General features: G+C 41.5%; 1 protein-coding gene across 1 annotated transcript in view; it reads right to left on the reverse strand.

The window, feature by feature from the left end:
• The window catches only part of LOC115459531 (ovochymase-1-like), a gene marked incomplete at its 3' end in the record, with an annotated part of 447,639 nt that overhangs the window by 124,754 nt on the left and 303,950 nt on the right, over positions 1-18,935 (reverse strand). The window contains 2 exon segments of the mRNA XM_030189343.1: positions 17,543-17,636; positions 17,742-17,872. Coding sequence (XP_030045203.1) covers positions 17,543-17,636; positions 17,742-17,872 — 225 coding nt within the window.

The following is an 18,935-nucleotide window of genomic DNA, read 5'->3' on the forward strand; positions in this document are numbered from 1 at the left end:
AAGGAGCATTGGAAAAGGTAGAGATTGGAGTCTGTAAAATAAAAGAATGGTCAGAAGTGAACCACTCAAACCAATTTCATGTATCCTAATAAGGAATAATGGATGACTGACTAGGTCAAAGGCAGCAGATAGATCTAAGGAAATGACCAATGCAATTTGACCATGATCAAGGATACTGTGCAGTTCACTGAGTGCAGTAACGGTTGTTTCCGTACTATGTAGTGACCTGAAACCTGTTTGATTAGGATGTAGAATAGATTAAGACTCACAGTAACTAAGTTGATTGAAAACAATTTTTTCACATAGTTTTGAAATGATTCACAAGCGAGAAACCGAACAGTAACTGGAAGGAATGGCTGGATCAAGGGAGGCTTTTTTTGAGGAGGGTGTAACAGATGCCATTTTCCAAAGCTTAGGCACAGCGACTGGAATAACGATCTGCAAAATCATTTGGAGAATTAGTGATACCAGGCTATGAAAAGGGAAAGTCAACCACTTAAGATGGCAATGGATCAAGTGAGAATGTAGTCATGTGCATTGCGTGGAGAACACTTGTAGTCTGTGCGAGAGATGGAATAGAAAAAAAGACTCCCAAACTGAAGAATACACAGCCGATGAAGTGGTAAGTAAAGAATGAGAAGGCTCGGAGAAAGTTGAGGAAACAGAATTAAGTTGTAAAGAACCCCTTAATAAATGAACGCTTGTGGTAAAGTAGTCAGCTAAACTTTCAGCACTTAAGCAGGTGGGGACGCTTAGAAGCAGTAATAAGTTGAGAGACTATTGAAAACAGAGCTTTAGAAGAGTTTGATGCTTTAGTTATTAAGGCAGAAGCACTTGGTGTCCTCAAGTTTCATATTATTATTATTATTAACATTTTTATAGCACTACCAGACGCACGCAGTGCTGAACACCTGACATAGAGAGACAGTCCCTGCTCAATAGAGCTTACAATCTAAAAATATAATAGACAGACAGACAAGACAAATTAAGGGCGAGGGAAGTACTGGGTGAGAAGGAACAAGGGGAGGCAATTGAGTAGTGGCTAGGAGTCAAAAGCAGTGGTGAAAAGGTGGGTTTTCAGCATAGATTTGAAAACATGTAGAGATGGAGCTTGACGTACATGCTCAGGAAGTCTATTCCAGGAATAAGGTGCCGCGAGGGAAAAGGAATGAAGCCTGGAGTTAGCAGTGGAGGAGAAGGGGGACAACAAGAGAGATTTGTCCAGTGAGCAGAGTTCACGGGGAGGAATGTAGGGAGACATGAGAGTGGAGAGGTAATGGGGGGCTGCAGAGTGGATGCATTTAAAGGTCAGTATGAGAAGTTTAAACTGAATGTGAAAGTGGACAGGGAGCCAGTGAAGTGACTTGAGGGTGGGCTAGTGTGGGTATAATGATTTTGGTGGAAATAAGTCATGCTGCAGAATTTTGGACAGACTGGAGAGGTGAGAGATGGCTGAGAGGAAGACCAGTGAGAAGGAAATTGCAATAATCCAAACGAGAGGTGATAAGGGTTCTGGTAGCGTATTTAGAAAGGAAGGGGCGAATTTTGCTAATGTTGTAGATAAAGAAACGACAGGTTTTGGCGATCTGTTGAATATGCACAGAGAAGAAGAGAGAGGAATCAAAGATGACTCCAAGATTGCGAGCCGAGGAGACAGGGAGGATGTGAGAGCCATTAACGGAGACAGAGAATGGGGGAAGAGGGGAGGTGGATTTAGGGGGGAAAATGAGAAGTTCAGTTTTAGTCATGTTTAGCTTCAGATGGCGTTGAGACATTCAAGCAGCAATGTCAGACAAGCAGGATGAAATTTTGTCCAGGATTACGGTTGAGATTTCAGAGGTGGAGATGTAGATCCGAGAGTCATCTGCATAAAGATGGTATTGAAAGCCAAAAGCCATGAGATGAAATCAGGGTACCATGGGAAGAGGTATAGATGGAGAAAAGGAGGGGTCCAAGGACAGAACCCTGGGGGACACCAACTGAAAGCGGGATGGAAGTTGAAGAGGAACCGCTAGAGTGAACACAAAGTGCAAAGTGAGAGGTAAGAGGAGAACTAGGAAAGAACAGGGCCCTGGAATCCAATCGAGGATAGCGTATCAAGGAGTATGGTGTGGTCAACAGTGTTGAAAGCAGCAGATAGGTCAAGAAGGATAAGGATAGAATAGAGACCTCTGGATTTAGCCAGCAGCAGGTCATTAGAGACTTTGGTAAGTGCAGTTTCAGTAGAGTGAAGAGGGCGGAAACCAGATTGGAGTGGGTCAAGAATAGGTTGAGAAGAAAGGAAGTCAAGACAGCGGTGGTGAACAGCGCGTTCAAGTAATTTGGAGAGAAAAGGAAGAAGGGAGATGGGGTGATAGTTGGAGGGACAGGTAGGGTCAAGTGAGGGTTTTTTTTAAAGGAGTGAAGTGACAACAGCATGTTTGAAAGCCATAGGAACAGTTGCAGTGGAGAGTGAGAGATTAAGGATGTGACAGATGACAGGGATGATAGTAAGAGAGATAGTGCTAAGTAGATGAGTGGGGATGGGATCAGATTAACAGGTAATACATTTAGAGGAGGAAAGAAGAAGGGCAGTTTCCTCAGTAGAAGCTTCAGAGAAAGAGGAAAAAGAAGGAGAGGAAGGAGAGTAGGGGGTGCGGATTAAGGGAGAGAGAGGTGGGGAGGGTTTGGATGAAAATTCAAGGTTAATCTTACGGATTTTATCGTGGAAGTGCTCAGCTAGGGTCTGAGGAGAAAGAGAAGGGGGAATTGGGGACGGAGGCACTTTAAGAAGAGAGTTCAGTGTGGCGAAGAGAAGTCAAGGGTTAGAGCCAAGGGAATTTGTCAATTGGGTGAAGTAATCCTGTTTGGCCTGCAAAAGGGCAGACTGGAAGGAGTTAAGCATGAATCTGAAATGAATGAAGTCAGCAAGGGTGCGGGATTTAAGCCAAGAACGTTCAGCAGAGCGGGCACAGGAACGAAAGTAGTGGATTTTTTAGGTTAGTCAAAGCTTGGGCTTGGTACACCTAGTAGGACGGGGGATGGGAGGGGCAAGAGTGTCCAGAGCGGAGGAGAGAATAGTATCATAGGAGGAAACGGCTTCATTGACAGATTTAGATAGAGTGGTGGAAGAGAAAAGGTTAGATACACAAGAGGACAGAGTAAGGGAGTCAATAGCTTGAAGATTCCTAGATGTGGGGGTTGAGATTGGGTGGGACTGGGGAGGAGGGTGCTTAAGTGTGAAGGTTAATAGGTGATGGTCAGAAAGGGGGAGAGCTGAGGAACAGAAGCTGGAGGGGAAGCAGTTGGAGGAGAGGATAAGGTCGAGACAGTGACCATTTTGGTGGGTAGGTGCAGAGGAGCATAGCTGAAGATTGAATGAGGACCTTAAGACAAGGAATTGGGAAGCATAAGAGTTAGAGGAATCATCAGCGTGGTTGTTAAAGTCACCTAGGATGATGGAGGGGGATGCAGGTTCAAGAAAGAAAGATTGTAGAGATTCTGGGAAACTAAGGACTTGAGCAGCATAAGAGGAACTTATCATAAGATCGAGGGTATCCCTGTCATTAGTGCCCCTGATTTAAAGTCTTACATATGGGACTCTATGCATTGGATACAAATTTTGCAATCATTCTGTTTCACTGAACAGGATCACATCATTTTGGCCACCTTTGATGTAAATGCATTGCACAGTAAAATTCCTCAGAATCATGCTTTGCAGCGTATTAATGATTCATTACAAAAAAATGGATTTGCCTTAATCTAAAATTCAATTATTAAATTTTATTGCCAGATTAGTGATTCAACACAGTTATTTTACTTTTGACAACAAATATTTTCTGCAAACTAAAGGTGTCGCTATGGGCGCTAACAGTGGCTCCATGCATAGCTTGTTTATACATGGAGAAATTCAAAGAAGAACGTGTGTATACATCTCCATTTTGCCAGAACATTATTCTGTGGAAATGTTTCATCGATGATATTGTTTTAAAATTTGGAACAGAGATGCATCATTCCTAAGTGATTTTTTGACATATTATTCAATGCAATCCTATCATCTACTGTAGGAGGTCGTGTGATCACATTTTTGGATGTACAGATTACGTTAAATTTTGAATTTGAGAAATCTATTCATCAAAAGTCTACAGATAGGAATTCATTGCTTCACTTTATCAGTAATCATTCAAAAGAGCTGAAAGAAGGGATACCGATGGGACAACTTCTCCAGTTACGGAGACTTTGCTCATCAGTGCAGGAATATAAGATACAAGCTAGTGAAATGAGTACTCACTTTATTCAGAGAGGATATCCATTTAAGATTATTAAAAATGCCTTTGAGCATTATATGCCAATCAGGAGTTGCTGTTACAACCTAATAATAACCTAACAACCTAAAGGCTTCCTAACAGCAAGATCTTATCAAGTGATTTCAAACTCAAAAACGTCAACTCCATGGAAACCTGAATGCGGAGTACCACAAGGTTCACCACTCTCACCAACCATTTTTAACCTAATGATGACACCTTTAGCCAAATCGCTATCCAACCAAGGACTCAACCCGTAATCTATGCAGACGATGTCACGATATACATCCCGTTCAAGCAAGACAATCGAAATCACAAATGAAATCACACACAGCCTCCAAATAATAAACTCATGGGCGGACACATTCCAACTAAAGCTAAACGCAGAAAAAACACAATGTCTCATCCTGTCCTCACAGTACAAAACAAACAAACCCAATATCATAAACACCCTAGACTACACCCTTCCGGTCTCAGACAGCCTGAAAATTCTGGGAGTCACAATTGACCGGAATCTCACACTCGAAGACCATGCAAAAAATACAGCAAAGAAAATGTACTATGCAATGTGGAAACTTAAAAGAATTAGGCCTTTCTTCCGCAGCCTAGTACAATCAATGGTGCTGAGTCATCTAGACTACTGCAATGCCATCTATGCCGGATGCAAAGAACAAATCATTAATAAGCTTCAGACCGCTCAGAACACAGCAGCCAGACTCATATTTGGGAAAGCGAAATTCAAAAGCGCCAAACCCCTAAGAGAAAAACTACACTGGCTTCCACTAAAAGAACGAATTGCGTTCAAAGTGTGCACTCTGGTCCACAAAATCGTTCACGGGGAAGCTCCGACCTATATGTCAGACCTTATAGACCTGCCTATTAGGAATGCAAAAATCATCACGTTCATTCCTTAATCTCCATTATCCTAACTGTAAAGGGCTAAAATATAAATCCACATACGTGACCAGTTTCTCATACATCTGCATGCAGCTATGGAATGCACTACCGAAGGCCACAAAAACAGCAGGACCTAACCATCTTCCAAAGACTACTGAAAACAGATCTTTTCATAAAGGCATACCATAAACATCCATCTTAAATACTAAATAATAACACAATACACGATCTATACATTACCGAACTTTTACCACATGATTGATTAACCACTTTGATACTTATGATCAAGCATTACCACTTCAACCTTATGCTGAATAAGAACTCTCTATAATCAATGACCTAATGTATGTTAAATCCCAATTTATTCTCAGGAACCTTCATGCAATACCATAATTTATTCTTCTTTAACATGTATGCACATGATAGATATATATATATATATATATATATATATATATACCATGATCTGTTCGATATATGCTATGTTCCATGTATGTTACCATGTATGTAATCACCTTAATGCAATAACATCTGTAATTCTGGTACCCGGAAATGGCAACCGCCATTACGGCAAATGTAAGCCACATTGAGCCTGCAAATTGGTGGGAAAATGTGGGATACAAATGCTACAAATAAATAAAATAAATCTAAATGGTCCCCTCTGGAATGTGAGAATACATTTTCTACTCAAGCGATACAAGTGAATTATGTCCATAGTTGTTATTCCGATTTTCAATGATGTCCTATAGTGGCATATTGAAGAGCAAATAATTTAGGAGAAATTGTTTCCAGATGTAACATACATAATAATGGAAGCCACAGCAGTTGCAGACATTGTACTTATTGCAAATATTCATTACATATTCGTCAATTCCAGCACCCTGCCTCTGTATATGTATTTCATTTATAATCTCAAACCATATGTGAGTCAGCACAAGTTGTTATATGTCAATTTGTCCTTGCAATAAATTGTATATTGGACATACTATCCAAAAGTTAAAATACAGAGTAGTACAACATTTGAGCAATATACACTTGGATAAAAGGGTAGCAATGCTGGTGGAAAGCTCAACAGTGTGTTGGGCTTCAGATTTGCAACTCTTATACAAGTGGAATCCTTAGAGAAGGGAATGCATCACAGATTTGGCATAATAAGGAACAGCAACTGATTTTTCAATGGCAGACAGTGCATCCTTTTGGATTATACCACGAGGCTGAATGGCCCTTATGACATAGTTACTGCCAATAAATTCAATGAAATCTGTTTCCACCAATAAGACTCCTCAAGTATCAAGTATAGAGCAACGTACTGAGGAGTTTCTTATTTAAGTGAGGGCAGTTTTTGAGCAGTTAGGCTCAGGAGGGATCGTTTGAGTGCTCACTTCATTGAGCGTCCCAAGCATGATTTTTGATGATTCTTAATGAATGCATTCATAAATTAAAAAAAAAAAAAGTAAATGTTTTTTGATTTTTGGTTTCAGATGCTTATCTCCCTAATGAAGCAATTTCCATGGAGCACAGCTTGTGTTGGAAATAAAGGAGTTCAAAAGATTTTGAGAAGAATTTTCATATTTGGGGTACACAGCAGAAGCTTCCTTGCCATCATATTTAACATAATTTTAACCCGGTCTGTACAATCGCTGAGCCCGTTGTTGAGACTTACTGCTTTCAATCAGCTGTTTTGAGCTGGAGCACACTGAAAAATCCACCAGGCCTATGACACATGAGTGCCTGCTACCTCAACCACGTTAACGGCCCAACTTGGCAATCGGTCGACTTCAACTGCCTCTTACACCATTAACTGACCGGGATTGCCTCGTTTTGCCATCTATTCTCTAAACTTCAATGAGCCCCAAACTGACATTACTTACCCCAACATCGCTACATGATTGCATCTTGGTCTGGCGGTCCGCGTTTGCCTACGTTTCAGCTGGTCGCTAGTGGTTGCTGGGACCAGGAATGCCTTGTTTGCCACCTATTCTCTAACTTCAATGTGCCCCAAACTGACATTACTTACCCCATCATTGCTATGCTATGCGATTGCATCTTGGACCAGTGGACCGCGTCTTGCCTCTGCTACAACTGGTCGCTAGCGGATGCTGGGCACGTTTGCCATTTGTGCTGCCGGCTGCTGAAATGTTGCTGTTGCTGAGCCTTGCTGTGCTGACTGCCACATACTTGCTGGAATTATCTTCACAACTGTTGATCTTTCGCCGAACCCGCACTAGATTTAACATCGGGCTGCCGCCACTGAAGGCTGTGAGAAGTGCTGGTCGATGAGAGTGAGCGACAGATCCGATGAGTGTGAATGGCTTCACGTGGTGGTCTCTGGGCCGACAGCGTCCCTGGGGTTAACCTGAACTGAGATTCGGGGGTCAGATGGTCACGGTCATCTCCCATCAAATTTGCCTCTCCACACTGGGACATCGGATCTTTGGGGCTTGAGCGGCCTGACAGGAGCGCCTAAACGATAACGCAGTGCTCGCCAGAACCGGAACACTAACACACAAAATCAATCTCCAATTTCAGCTGTACAGTACTAGCTAAGTCACTATCTGCCCCATCCACCTAGTAACACAAGACCCCGCTTAGGGTCCGAATTTGACCTTCAATTCATCTATACAGAACCAGCTAGGCACTGTCTGCCTCATTTACCTAGTACCACAAGGCCCTGTTTAGGGTCAGAATTTGACCTCCAATTTCAGCTATACTGAAGCAGCTAAGATACTATCTGTCCATCTACCTACCACCACAAGGCCCCGTATAGCTTGATATTAAATTTAGTTAGTCCTGCTAATTATCCACTATATTCCTTAATACTGTTGTGAATTTAGCTATTTAGTCCTAATTATCCACTGTATTCCTTAATACTGTTGTGAATTTAGCTATTTAGCTGATTCTCTCTCTAGACGGTCCTGCTAATAGTCTGCATTCTCTAACATTGTTGTGAATTTTTTTTACCGTCAATTGTATATTTCTTCGACAGTATATTCTTATAAATTCATTAGTCAATGCTCTATTATACATTAATGCAGGCAAATATATTTAGTTGATATCTCCAGACAGTCTTGCCAATTAATCTATTGTATTCCTTAACATTGCTGTGAATCTTGCAGTTTGCTTGGTATCTCCTCAAGACAGTCCTGCTAATTAACTTACTGTATTCCTTAACACTGCTGTGAATTTAGTTGTTCAGCTTGACGCTATTCCCGGTAGTCCTACTAAATATCCATTGCATCCCTTAACACTGAGACTTTTTCCAACCAATCACTAAGAACCAATCCAAACTAATCTCACCTACCCTCAATTAACCACTCATCAAAATGAACTTCCTAAACATTCTTATTGCTATTCATTCACTTGCTCTTATCCTTGCAACCTCCAAAGCCCTCCCTCCGGATCTTAACTTCATACCAGTTCTTCATCACCACAAAAGACCAACTAAACTAATTACATCTTCACGAACTCTTCACAACCATAGAAACCCATCTCAACTTCACCAGTCATCATTGGAAGAAGATAGTTTAACAAATACCATAACATCAAAAACATCTAAAACTATTATAACCAAAGCACAAAAAACAAGACAAATCATAAATATTCTCCCACCATCTCATACCACCAAACCTTACTTTAACTATACGTATGGGATACATTAATGCCAGATCAACTGTCAACAAATCTGAAATCATTACAGATTGGATTAAGTCTGACAATCTTGACTTGCTCTTCATCACAGAAACCTGGATCCATGACTCTAAAGACCCTATCATACTAGAACTTTGCCCTCCTGGCTACAAAATTTTACACTGGCCTAGAAAACAGAAAATTGGAGGAGGTATAGCATTAATCTTTAGATCCAACTTTTCTTCTGAAGCCATATCTGAAAGCATTAACCCTCAACTGGAAATCGCCTCAATCAAAATATACAGCCCTACGCTATGCGATCATCTGACCTATATTCTATTTTACAGACCCCCCTGCAATTGGAACCACAACCATTCTACCTTCATGGACTTCATATGTAACTCGTGCATCAATGACCCCAATGTAATTTTATTAGGTGATCTAAACCTACATCTAGAGGACTCCAAGTCTGCCCATACCCGAGAATGCATGGATCTTCTTTACCTATGTGACCTCATCCTACCTCCACCGCAACCCACTTACACCAAGGGTCACTCACTTGATATCTCTTATAAATTCTCCACCGACCAAATTTTCATTATATCTGACATTGATTGGTCTCCCACACCATGGTCTGATCATTACAAAGCATCCCTCACCTTTCAATGGCGTAAAAAGCTTCAGTCCAAACCACATGACCCTATAACGATCCTCACCAGAGGACGAATTGATAATGATAGTTTCTGGAAACACATCTACGCGAATAACTGGTCAACACAACCAAACTCAGATCTCTTCCATACAATCTGGGATAATAGATGCGAAATGATTTTGGACGAAATTGCACCACTACGCTCCATGACTTCATGTAAACGCAACTCATCACCGTGGTTCAACGACTTACTGAAAAACCTAAAATCTCAAACCAGGAAACTTGAAAAAGCATGGAGCAAATCTAAAGATAACCTCACCTTTAATACCTGGAAACAATCACAAAGGAACTATAAATACACCATTAAAGGTGCCAAAAGAGCCTATTATACACAAAAAATTACAGTGATTGGCACAGATATAAAAAAACAATTTAAACTTATAAAAAATCTTTAAAACACAGATCCAGTGACACCACCACCTTCAAACCGTCCTTCGGCTGACCAGTTAGCAAAATACTTCAGTGACAAAATCATCAATCTTCGCAAATCGATTTCTCAAGACAATTTCACTGTGGACACTTTTCTTGACGAACTGGACCCTGGATCAGATGAAGTACCGGTAGACCGAGCTTGGACTAATTTTACCCTCTTTACCACTGAAGAAATCACCAAAACCATCTCTAAACTCGCCAGGTCACACTGCCACCTCGACCCCTGTCCCAATTACCTTTTGAAAGGCGCCCCAACATGCTTTATTTCAGATCTCACCACCCACATAAACTTCCTACTTCAACGAGGTTCCTTCCCCACCAAACATGGCAATATATTACTAACACCTATACCAAAAAACCCAAAGAAACCAGCAGATGACATTACCAACTACTGTTCAAATGCCTCCATCCCTCTAATCACTAAACTGATGGAAAACAGAGTGACCTCGCAACTCAATGAATATATTCAGAAATTCTCCATCCTTCATGAGTCGCAGTTGGGCTTTCGCTCTGCCCACAGCACAGAAACGGTCCTTATCACCTTAATATCCAAATTCAAACAAGAAATAGCAACTGAAAATAACATCCTCCTTTTACAATTTGACTTATCCAGCGCTTTTGACATGATCGATCATACTATCCTTACTAAACTTCTGGATAAACTTGGGATTGGCAGCAATATCAACTGGATAAAAAAACTTCATTACCAAAAGATCCTACCAAGTCAAAGGAACCACAAATATATCATCCCCATGGTCATCAGAATGCAGGGTACCACAGGGATCTCCACTTTCCCCGATACTCTTCAACCTTATGATGATCCCCTTGGTCAGGTTACTAACCAAACTCAGCCTTAATCCCTTCATATAACGCTGATGACATCACCATATTTATCCCCTGTAAATCCAATTCATCAGAAATCTCCGATAAAATTACTACTGGCATGACCACCTTAACCTCCTGGGCTAATGCTTTCAAGATGAAATTAAATAAAGAAAAAACACAGTGCCTAGTCCTTTCATCTCAATACTCCCCACTCCTCCCGACTACTCTCAACACCCCTGACGTTATTCTCTCCATATCTAACAGCCTAAAGATCCTTGGAGTTACGACAGACAGCCATTTAGGATAAGACAACTTACCCTAAAGATCCAGTCCTGCAGCCGTGATTCCTGGACTACAAATCCTATCAAGATTTTGTGAACTCAATTACCTTATCTTGCCCCTGTAACTTTACGCCATCCATATCCCTTTCACTTTATTGTACTTTACTGTATATTTTCAAAATGTTGTATGCCACATTGAGCCTGCCAATGGTGGGAAAATGTGGGGTATAAATGATATAAAATAAATAACTAAAATTTATCTTTCAATATCCACGCTAAGTTCACCACGAAAAAAATGTTCAATATGATGTGGATTCTGAAACGAGTGAAATCATATCTTCCTTTGGACACTTTCCGGAACCTGGTACAATCTACAGTTATTACCCATGCAGACTATTGCAACAGTGTTTTCCTAGGCTGTAAGACCCAAGTCCTGAAACACTTCAGACTGCCCAGAACACAGCAGCCACACTTATCTTTGGCAAGTTAAGATTTGAAAGCGCATCACCTCTTCCGAAGAAGCTTCACTGGCTCCCCATCAAAGAAAGAATATATTTCAAGGTCCATACAATGATTCGTAAGATCATATACGGAGAATCCCCTAGCTACATGAATGACTTGATCGACCTTCCAATCAGAAACAGATCAATGTCCTCACGTACTTACCCCAATTTACACCTTCCCAAACTGCAAAGGAATTAAATACAAAACCTACTATGCATCCAGTTTCTCCTTTTTGGGTAGTCAGCTTTGGAATGCTCTACCAAGATCCATCCGAACAATTAATGACTATCTACCCTTCAGGAAAATGTTGAAGACATCTTTTCAAGCAAGCTTACCCTAACGACCCAACTTAATCCTATCAGCCCATCTACACTACTCCTGCTCTGACACCGATTATACCTTTGACCTTATCTCCCAATCTCATCATACTCATCCTCCAATCATTTCTTCTCCATCTTTCTATACCATACGCCTCCCAAGTTCCTTTCGTTTTGCCTATCCTATCCTTACCTCCCCATATCCAATTCATAAATTCTTAAAACCTTATTATTATTACGTTTATTACAGTTTGTAATATTCTTCTTATAGGACTTTGTAATGCTTTTTTGTTTTACTATGTAAGCTGCATTGAACCTGCTGTGTGGGGGAAAGCGCGGGGTACAAATGTAATAAATAAACATCCATGTGTCAATGTACATTCAAGTGGCTCATCAAGTTGCAGTGTAAAATATGTTTTTGGTTTTGCCTTTATTGGATTATGTATAAATTAATTGAAGTTGCAACACATCAATAAATATTTCTGACTTTTCACAGACCATACATGTGCAATGATGGAATGGTAGGTGGCTTCCAGTATGAATCACCTGGTTCTGAGCACATATCACATTTAAACAATATTTTTTTTTACACAGTTTACTTATTTTATTCTCCCAGTTTGAATTTGAGCTTTTCATTTAATCTGCTATAAGAGTAGGGGCAGAAACAACCTATGATTACTAAGGGCAATTTGATTACTGGGCTAGCTTCAAAGGGTTTATTTGAAATAGTCTCCTTAGAATCCAAACTATATAGAGAGAAAGATCCCACTTTACTTTCTAAGAGGACATCTCTGTGGGTAAGTGACATTATTTTACCCTGAGCTTGGTAACTTAATTAGGGTTTAAAGAGGAATTGTAGGATACCGATATACACAGAATTTTAAAATTAAAAAAACCCTTTATTAGCTAGTCTCCATACCCTTTTCTCCATAGTTTTAAAACTTGAAATTTCTGCCACAGCTTAAAGATTAGGGTTTTAAAGAGGAATTGTAAGATAATAAAAGCAGTTAGAATTTTAAAATTAAAAAAAAAGGCAAGCAAACTATTTGCTAGTCTCCATACCCTTTCCCCCACAGTTTTAAAACTTGAAGTTTCTGTCACAGCATTAACAGTCTCTAGGCACAGAAGGGCACAGTTCAGTCCTCAGACAAAAGATTAATTAATACTGTCCAAGTACTGAGCATGATGTAAATAGGAACAGCATGATGTAAATAGGAACAGCAAACAGTTCAAAATGTGTACATGCAAATGCCAGAAGCCTAAGAAATAAGATGGGAGAGTTAGAATATATTGCACTAAATGAAAAATTTGATATAATAGGAATCTCTGAGACCTGGTGGAAGGAGGATAACCAGTGGGACACTGTCATATCGGGGTACAAATTACATCGCAGTGATAGGGTGGATCAAATTGGTGGAGGGGTAGCATTGTATGTTAAGGAGGGCCTTGAATCAAATAGATTGAAAATTCTGCAGGAAACAAAAACATCTTGGAATCCCTATGGATTGAAATTCCATGTGTAAAAGGGAAAAAGGATAGTGATAAGAGTCTACTACCGTTTGCCTGGCCAGGATAAACAGATATAGAAATGTTATTGGAAATTAGGGAGGCAAACAAAACTGGGCAACACAATAATAATGGGTGATTTCAATTACCCCGATATTGACTGGGTAAATGTAACATCAAGGCACGCTAGGGAGGTAAAATTCCTTGACTAAATCAAGGACTGCTTTATGGAGCAGCTGGTACAGGAGAAGACAAGGAAAAAAATTCTAGACCTAGTTCTTAGTGGAACACATGATCTGGTGCTGGAGGTAATGGTGCTGGGGCCACTTGATAATAATGATCATAATATAATCAGATTTGATATTAGCTTTGGAGTAAGTATACAAAGGGAATCCAATACATTAGCATTTAACTTTCAAAAATTAGAAGAACGGTGGGGAGGGAGGGGGGAACAAAAAACTTAGAGGAGCAGCTGCAAAGGTCAAAAATTTGTATAAGGCATGGATGCTGTTCAAAAATACCATCCTGGAAACCCAGACCAAACATATTGTGTGTGTTAAAAAAGGAGGGAAAGACCATACGAGAGCCAGCATAGTTAAAAAGTGAGGTGAAGGAAGCTATTAGAACTAAAAGGAAATGGAACTGACTGAAAATAATAAGAAACAGCATAAGAAATGTCAAGTCAAATGCAAAGTGCTGATAAGGAAGGGAAAGAAGGACTTTGAAAAAAAAGATTGCATTGGAGGCAAAAACACATAGCAAAACGTTTTTTTAGGTATATTAAAAGCAAGAAGCAGGCAAAAGAATCGGTTGGACCGCTAGATGACCGAGAAGTAAAAGGGGCGATCAGAGAAGACAAAGCCGAAGCGGAGAGATTAAATGAATTCTTTGCTTCGGTCTTCACCGAGGAAGATTTGGTGGGATACCAGTACCAGAAATGGTATTCGAAGCTGACGAGTCGGAGAAACTTAATGAATTCTCTGTAAACTTGGAGGATGTAATGGGGCAGCTCTACAAACTGAAGAGTAGCAAATCTCCTGGACTGGATGGTATTCATCCCAGAGTACTGATAGAATTGAAAAATGAATTTGCGGAACTATTGTTAGTAAAAACCGAGCATGGTACCTTTTAATAAAAGGTTCCAGAGGGGATCCGGGAAATTATAGACTGGTGAGCCTGACGTTGGTGCCGGGCAAAATGGTAGATACTATTGTAAAGAACACAATTACAGAGCATATTCAAAAGCATGGTTTAATGAGACAAAGCCAACATGGATTTAGTGAAGGGAAATCTTGCCTTACTATTTAGCATTTCTATAGCACTACAAGGCGTACGCAGCGCTGCACAAACTTGCCAATCTATTACATTTCTTTGAAGGGGTGAACAAACGTGGATAAAGGTGAGCCAATTGATATTGTGTATTTGGATTTTCAAAAGGCGTTTGACAAAGTACCTCATGAAAGACTCCAGAGGCAATTGGAGAATCATGGGTTAGGAGGTAGTGTCCTATTGAGGATTAAAGACTGGTTTAAAGACAGAAAACAGAGAGTAAGGTTAAATGGTCAGCATTCTCAATGGGGGTAGATAGTGGGGTTCCTCAGGGGTCTGTGCTGGGACCTAACATTTATAAATGATCTAGAGTTAGGATTAACTAGTGAGGTAATTAAATTTGTTGATGACATAAAGTTGTTAAATCGCAAAAGGATTGTGAAAAATTACAAGAGGACCTTACGACACTGGGAAACTGGCTGTCTAAATGGCAGATGACATTTAATGTGAGCAAGTGCAAACTGATGCATGTGGGAAAGAGGAACCCGAATTATAGCTACATAATGCAAGGTTCCACGTTAGGAGTCACCGACCAAGAAACGGATCTAGGCGTCATCATCGATGACACGTTGAAACTCTCTGCTCAGTCTGCTATGGTGGCTAAGAAAGCAAATAGAATGTTAGGTATTATTAGGAAAGGAATGGAAAACAAAAATGAGGATGTTATAATACCTTTGTATCTGCCCATGGTGCAGATATTGTGTTCAATTCTGGTCACCGCATCTCAAAAACGATATAGTGGAATTAGAAAAGGTATAGAGAAGGGTGATGAAAATGATAAAGGGGATGGGATGACTTTCCTATGAGGAAAGACTGAAGCAGCTAGGGTTCTTCAGCTTGGAGAAGAGACGGCTGAGGGGAGATATGATTGAGGTCTATAAAATAATGAGTGGAGTGGAACGGATAGACGTGAACCGTTTGTTTACTCTTTCTAAAAATACTAGGACTATGGGGCTTGCGATGAAGCTACAAAGTAGTAAATTTAAAACAAATTTCACTCAATGTGGAATTAAACTCTAATTCGTTGCCAGAGAATGCGGTGAAGGTGGTTAGCTTAGTGGGGTTTAAAAAAAGGTATGGCCGGCTTCCTACAGGAAAAGTCCATAGACCATTATTAAAATGACTTGGGGAAAATCCACTGCTTATTTCTGGGATAAGCAACATAAAATGTATTGAACTTTTTTGGGATCTTGCCAAGTACTTGTGTCCTGGATTGGCCACTGTTGGAAACAGGATGCTGGGCTTGATGGACTTTTGATATGTCCCAGTGTGGCAATACTTAAGTACTTATGTAACCTGAGAAAGGACAATTCCAGCCAGAAAAGCCAGAGGACGAGCAGGGCAGCAGAGGAATAGCCATATAGAAATTGCCAATCAGTAAGAGGTTAAGGTAGCGCACAGCTGCATCAGCAAGAGATTGTTCCAAATATGACCAAAGGTGTATTGGAACAGAAGGGGGACAGTAGTAGACAAGAACTGTAAAAGTGACTGGGGCAATGACAGAACAAGGAGTTCTGGACAAGCAAAGGTGCTAGTGGGAAGCTCTACACACTGAAAAGTATGAAATGCCATGAACGCTGGGGGAAGGACCTGGTATAAATAAGACTTCACCATCACAGACCACTGTAAGTAGTAGAAACTTGTTCTGATGTTCCATGGCTCTTCAGTTGCTGTGGGACAAACGCATGCAACTAAGCACTGGAATGTGGCCCTGCAATATTTGAAGGGCATTGCCCTCCCTTGACACCCCAAACTATGCCCATGGTTATCTACCTCATGCTTTTTCTCTGCCCTCAGAGAACTTACAACCCAAGTCTTCAGTTGAGGCATCAGCAGGATTTAAATCCTGTCTTCTCTGGTTCTCACCCCCTGCTCTAACTGCAATGCTACTCCTCCACTCTGCTCCTAGAATTACAATGAAATCCAAAGTAGAGCCAAGGAAATCTGATAATCTATATGAACATTTTTTCTTGTGTCACGCTATTTGCGCAGTTACCGCTGAAACACAAAATAAAATAATGCAAACACACCAAACAAAATGGCGTCAGACGAGGGCGGGCCAGGGAGGAAAGGAGGGAAGTCTGAAGGGAAGCGATCAGCTGTTGCTTGTTGCAGCACCTTCACACAGAGGTGAGAGGCGCTGTGAGGCCCGGCCCAGTGGCAGACGGAGGGGGCGGTTGGAGGGGGTGCGGCAGCGGCGACGACCTCAGGGGCGGCGGCAGGGACGGGGCCACAGGGATGCGGAGGATGGCGGGGAGGCCGGGGCTGCGGGAAGCTGTCATTTCAATGCAGGGGGGAGAGGGGAGCGGCGGTGGACGTCCATAGGCACAGCTCGTCTTTTTTTATATATAGTGAAGGACGTCCATAAAGGACGTCCTTGGCATGCGCAGAGCAGCCAGCATAAAGCTTGGCTGCTCTGCGCATGCTCGACCGGCCAACTGTTTAACGATGGAATAGAGAATGCAAGTGAGCTACAATGAGCAGCTCATTTGCATTCCTATTCCTTGATGCATGCCCGTTCCTTACCGATTCGCTAAGGGAATCGGTAAGGGAAGGGCTTTAATGATTTTTTAGTGCATCTTGGCCTAAGTCAGACCAAAGAGGTCTATCATTCCCAGTATCCTGTTTCCAAATGTATTCAATCCAGGTCACAAATACCTGGCAGAATTCTACAACTTTTCCAGAGCCTTGCAATCGTGGACTCAAGATCTATTAGGTGTCACTGTCACACAATGACTGGACTTCATGTCATGCCATTTCCAATATGATCCTGTGCTAGAGAGGTGTCACTTAAGTGAGTTTCTGGATTAAATCAGAGCAATGTATTACCTAATTGTTGCTTCTTTCCAACTTCACTGTAAATACGAACGCTGTCACAGGCACAGTCTTCATAAAGTTCTACTGCAAAATCCTCAAATTGCAACTGGGGACAACAACACAATTGAAAAGGTCCATTACCACCTCAACAGATCTTTGTTTTCTTTTCCCTTCTCAGGGGCTGAACCTTCTCATCAAAATTTCTAATCACCTTTATAACATAGCCAGGTGGAGCATGAATGAGCCAGTGGCAATGACTGTTGCTGGTATAATCATCAGGGTAGTTGAGAGAGTCCATCTCTCCTTCTTCTGTCAATATGGCAACACTTCCACAACCTGACCCTATACCATGATGGGAGAAGGGATTATAAGGGATTATAAATTTAAGACCACGTTTTGCATGTAAATAAAATTGAAACTTATTGGGGGTGGGGGGGGGGGGGGGGGGGGGTGGAGAAAAGTTGTATGCCAGCCATTGGAACAACATCTATAAAGAAAAGGTAAAATTATGTATAATCATACCTGATAATTTTCTTTCCATTAATCATAGCTGATCAATCCATAGACTGGTGGGTTGTGTCCATCTACCAGCAGGTGGAGATAGAGAGCAAACTTTTGCCTCCCTATATGTGGTCATGTGCTGCCGGAAACTCCTCAGTATGTCGATATCAAAGCTCAATCCGCAGGACTCAGCACTTAGAGAATTACACCCACGAAGGGACACTCTGCCCAGCTCACCACCGCCGAAACGGGGGAGGGGAATTAACCCAGCTCATCCCCACACAAGTGGGGGAGGGGAATCCGTCCAGCTCATCCCCGCGGAGCGGGGGAGGGACACCACACCCGCCGATGCGGGGGATCTGGCTTATCCTGCAACCGCAAACCGCGGGAGGAGCTGACTGACCCTAACACCGCCGAAGCGGGAGGGGTACAAAGCTGCCCTACAGCCGCACGAAGCGGGAGGGAGTGCCGGCAGAATTTATTTCTCAATCCAGCCCCGTAAAACGGGGGGGGAGAGGAATGCAGCAGCTCACTGTAACACAAACTCGTCTCAACTCTTGAAGAATCCAAGTGAAAAAACTTGAACACGAAGTCTTTCTGAAGTAACTGAAGACTAAACTTGAACCTGAAATGCAACCAGAATAAAAACAGTACAGATATCTGGGAGGGGCTATGGATTGATCAGCTATGATTAATGGAAAGAAAATTATCAGGTATGATTATACATAATTTTACCTTCCATATCATCAAGCTGATCAATCCATAGACTGGTGGGATGTACCGAAGCAGTACTCACCCAGGGCGGGACATTGAAATCCCTGACCTCAACACTGAAGCTCCAAACCGGGCCTCCGCCCGTGCAGCCACCGTCAAACGGTAATGCTTGGAGAATGTATGAGCCGAA

This window comes from Microcaecilia unicolor, unplaced genomic scaffold, assembly GCF_901765095.1.
Source record: "Microcaecilia unicolor unplaced genomic scaffold, aMicUni1.1, whole genome shotgun sequence".
NCBI lineage: Eukaryota > Metazoa > Chordata > Amphibia > Gymnophiona > Siphonopidae > Microcaecilia > Microcaecilia unicolor.